Consider the following 4,472-nt stretch of genomic DNA (forward strand, 5'->3'; position numbering starts at 1 on the left):
GATGGGCGACGAGATCGTTCAACAAGTACAAGTGTGCAATTACATATGGAACATGTGTTGATGTGTTCGTCTCTCATCTCAGTCAGACAGCATAATAAACATACTCCCTCCGGTCCTTTTTACTCTGCACATTGAATTTGCTGAAAGTCAAACTTAGCTAAGTTTGACCAAATTTATATTAGAAATTATTAGCATCTATAATATCTAATAAATATAATATGAAAATATATTCCGAGATGAATCTAATGATATTGGTGTTGTTATGTAAATGTCAATAATTTTTTATATAAACTTGGTCAAAGTTGGATGAGATTGACTTCAAACAAACTTAATATACAGAGTAAAAAGGGCCGGAGGGAGTACAATACACGCACATACAGTTAGGCTGCTCTCAAACCTCTGGTCTAGATCGTAGGCCATTCAGACATGAGAAATATTCTTGTCTAGGTCTAGGCTGCATGCCGGTGAGTGATCAACACGTACGCCGCGGACCGAAGAACAACTAAAGCAAAATTTGAAGCTGCAAAGAATGGAAAGATTCAAAGCCAGGCAGCTATGGATCCGATACCGACTTTGGTGGAGGACTATTTTTCTCAATTTGTCGCGCGTACCTGCCGCGACATCGGGTATCTGTGTCTCTTTCTGGCCTTTAGTTCCTACACCCGGCGCGATCAGCACCAGATTCATTGGCCTGGAGTTCAGAGCATATATCGCCCCACAACAGCTATCTGTACCTAGAACGGAAGCATCGGACGAAAGTTGTGCATAAATTGCCCGGCAACGTTCCAGTGAAGCTGCAGCAACATCCAAGACATGGAGAAAGAAAAGAGATTCTGGCACGCTGGCTGAGTGAGAGACGAACCAAAGCAGCTACGCTTGTGGAACTAGAACTTGATGGCGTTCCTGCCTATTTTGGCTCGTGTTGGATGGGGTGGCTAGGCACTAACCGGGATCATGGCTTTTCAAAGAAGCTTAATTTGCGTTATACTGACCCGATTTGAGAGGAAAGCCAACTGGCTAAGCAAAACAAATCATTATGTACGATACATCTTATTATTAAAAGACTAGATGAGCTAGACAACTTGTAGCACTGAATCCATCATCGCGGAGGCTCTGCTTTTGGCAGCAGGAATCAAGGGGAAATTTAATGGTGCGATAACGCGGCATCATCATGAACAGTAGCCGCAATGGATCAAGACATGGATCATGGATGTCAAGTGTGTTAGTCAGAGTTTGATCAAGCAGAATATTTGCGACGATGAGTGGGCTGGGCCCCAAATCATGGTATCGAGGGCCGCCCATAATCTCTGGTCGGGCACTAACAAATATATTAAAATAGGTAATTAGTGGCGCAAGTTTGCTTAAATTGGATAAAAATTGTAAAAATCTGCTAAATGGGGTAATTATTGTCACAAACGTGAAAGGCCGGGTAAAAATGGAATTCACTCATGACTCATTCATATATCATGGCAGTGCATTCTTCAAGCTCCTGGCATAGACTTCCAACCTTATCAACCCTTCTTCTGGAGAAGCCGCTTCACCCAACTGCTTCACCATTGCACTCCCAATGATCACTCCATCCGCACCCCACTCTGCAATCTGTTCTCATGTAGAATTAGTACACGTCCAAAACTTTAATTGCTAATTTTTGTATACAAACATCATAGTAATAATTTATGGTGAATGTTCCAATGTAGTAGTAAAATAAGTTTCTACCTGCTTAACATGGTCAGGGGTCGAAATTCCAAAGCCAACAGCCACTGCCTTGTCAGTGACCTGCAAACAATAAAAACCATATTAGCATGCATGCGATCATTTATTTACCACTAAAGTGAAAAAAGTATTTATATCGGGTAAACCTGTTTAATCTCCTTAAGAAGACTCTCAACACGCGGGTTCACGGTTGCACGGGCACCTGTAACTCCGTCGACACTTACCTGCATATAATGTGATTATGAGTGGTTCTGTACACCCAAGCACGCAGAGCCCTCAAGGCTTTGCCTTCCTTTTCCAAAAATAGTGCAACAATTATAATTAAATTTTAATAACCATGCCCTTTTTTTTTGCTGAATTATCATGCCCAGCTCTTATATTTATTTACGGAGGGAGTAGTTATGATTCATATGTGCATCTGCAGAAATGTACAAGGTACACGAATCCTCCTGAAGCTTCAGTGATCTCCTTCATCCTCTCTGGCGGTGTAGATGGTGTTGTAAGTAAAACCTGCAAACATATTTACTTAGTAATAGTTGGTGCTACTAATAAACTTGATTTGTTTCAACTGCCTGTTTTATTTCAGTCATATGTGATACTAATTGTTAACGGTTGCATCAAGTTACTAATAGTTACCAGCTCTAGCTCGTTTTTGATTGCTTCATCCCTGAAAGCACTTGTCTCGGCGTAAGGAAGATCGGGTACTATAAGACCTGAAACACATACGGATGCATATGAGGCTGTGTACATCCGTCGATGATGCAGACTTGCAGATGCAGGCACCAAATATAATTCCAGTATGAAAAAGATGGATATCTTGGTTTCAGTTTAGCATTTAGATTTTACAGTAACATATCATGATCACTGAAATTATTTTTAAGAGTCTACGTAATGTCATTAACTTAGAGATTAAAATGTGTATAGGTTTGAGATTGGCACTGATACGTAGTATACCGGTTTAATTACCTTTCACGCCGGCTTCCTTGACGGCGGCGGCGAAGCTCGCCGTCCCTCGCTGTACAATGGGGCTGAAGTAGGAGAAGATCACCACGGGGCAGGAGAGCTCCGGCGTCACCTCCTTCAGCATCGCCATGATGGAGTCAGCCGTCGCGCCAGCGGCCAGCGCGCGCGCCGCCGAGGCCTTGATGACGGCCCCGTCGGCTGAGGCATCCGAGAAGGGCATGCCGAGCTCGACGACGTCCGCTCCCAGGCGGTCGAGGAGCCTCAGCGCGGCCGCCGTCGTCGCCAGGTCGGGGTCGCCGGCGGTGATGTACGGGATGAAGGCCGTCTGCATGCGTGCATGCGCGCAGCGGTGAAACCTCAAACATCCATACACCCATCCACGATACCTACGCATATGTATGCATGCACATGCTGCATGTTACTGTAGTTACGTACTTACTTACGTACCTTGCCCTTCTCCCTGACTTTGGACATGGCCTGCGACACGGACAGGCCGCGCTCGCCGGCGGCGGCAGGCACGGGCGCCGGCGCGGGCGCCTCGGCGAGCGACCCCGCTGGGGCCGTGGTTGCTGGATTTCCAGACATTGAATCTGCTATGTGGAGAGAAACGATGGAGGGCTTATCCTCGAATATATCTCACTACCTTTTCTGGTCACAAAAAAATTGGGAATGCGATCTTTATATCCATCTGCGCCCCACCATTTTAAACCGTGATGTGTTTCAACCAATATGATTATTTTCAATTCGATTACCAAAACAACAACCTTGTTTTTTTATTCAGAAAAGACACCTGAAGGGCATCTGATATATTGATCGGGAAAGTAGTGACCGATACTTTATTTATGTAAGGAAAGAAGTAGATAATGCATGCCAGAGCATTATGGCAGGTTTGAAAACCCTCCAACGGGGAGCTATCTCCTATCTGGTGCCCAGGAGACGGTGCTACGATTAACATTTGGGAGGACCAATGGATCGCAAGGAGTAATGATCTCAAGATAACAACAGGAGGACCACCTGACTTCATTTGTTCTCTTAGGACATGTACAATGCATAGCCTTAGGATGATGCCTCGCATGCCATGTAGGATCGGATATGACGTAAAGTAGGTTCAGATAGGGAAGCGGGATCCTCTCCAGGAGGCGGGTGCTTGGAGAGAAAAAGTATGGTCCGGGGTCAAAAGCTGAAAAGGTTGGAGTGAAAAGTAGAGATGCATATGTACTAAAGTCTTTATTTTCTATTTTTTAATGAGGCCCACTAGTGATAGCTTGCATTGCGGAGAAAAAATAAATAAGATGCCTCAAATTACTTTTTGTCATGGAGCATCTATCCATCTGCCACCATTGTACATGCCCTTAGAGCATCTACAGCTGGACTTTCAAATACGGTCCTTCAAACGACCGCAGACGTGACCGGGCGTGTCTGTGGACAGTGACCGGTCACACCTCAAATTAGCCACTTTGCATCCACCGCTCTCATATTTCATCCACTAGATCCATACAAAGCATGCAAAAGAAATCATACGTGCTACATACTACGTACTACCCTAGCTAATCTTCGTTGTCGGAGATGTCCACGACGACGGTGCCAGGCATCGGCTGGACGGGCTGGTAGGAGTCCTCTGGCTCATCCTCGTCCTGCTCGACCTCATCCATGTAGGTGAGCATCTCTGCCTCCTCCGTGGCCTACTGCGCAGCGTCTGGCCTCCACAGCCGACTCCGACCGGAGGGAATCGAGGATGGCCTGTTGCTCGCCTGCAGATCCGCATCGCCTGCGTCCCCCACATCCTCCTCCTCCTC

At 45.8% G+C, this 4,472-nt stretch overlaps 1 protein-coding gene across 1 annotated transcript; it reads right to left on the reverse strand.

Moving 5' to 3' along the window:
- Nucleotides 1–1,282: 1,282 nt before the first annotated feature.
- Nucleotides 1,283–3,296, reverse strand: LOC119274497 (indole-3-glycerol phosphate lyase, chloroplastic-like). Its single transcript, XM_037555202.1, has 7 exons — nt 3,124–3,296; nt 2,680–3,001; nt 2,350–2,426; nt 2,146–2,223; nt 1,860–1,937; nt 1,717–1,776; nt 1,283–1,599 (listed from the first exon to the last, which is right to left on the reverse strand). The coding sequence occupies exons 1-7, from the start codon at nt 3,259–3,261 to the stop codon at nt 1,465–1,467; spliced, it is 888 nt and encodes a 295-aa protein (XP_037411099.1). The 5' UTR covers nt 3,262–3,296; the 3' UTR covers nt 1,283–1,464.
- Between the last annotated feature and the right edge of the window lie 1,176 nt (nt 3,297–4,472).

This window comes from Triticum dicoccoides, chromosome 3B (genome assembly GCF_002162155.2).
Source record: "Triticum dicoccoides isolate Atlit2015 ecotype Zavitan chromosome 3B, WEW_v2.0, whole genome shotgun sequence".
NCBI lineage: Eukaryota > Viridiplantae > Streptophyta > Magnoliopsida > Poales > Poaceae > Triticum > Triticum dicoccoides.

Bases quoted from the DNA above. Each gene is read 5' to 3' on its own strand.
- LOC119274497 (XM_037555202.1), bottom strand. From the start codon at position 3,261: ATGTCTGGAAATCCAGCAACCACGGCCCCAGCGGGGTCGCTCGCCGAG. The intron at 1,777-1,859 runs GTTTACCCGATA...TATTGTTTGCAG, and splicing joins TTCTTAAGGAGATTAAACAG to GTCACTGACAAGGCAGTGGC. The intron at 1,600-1,716 runs GTAGAAACTTAT...ACATGAGAACAG, and splicing joins CCCCTGACCATGTTAAGCAG to ATTGCAGAGTGGGGTGCGGA.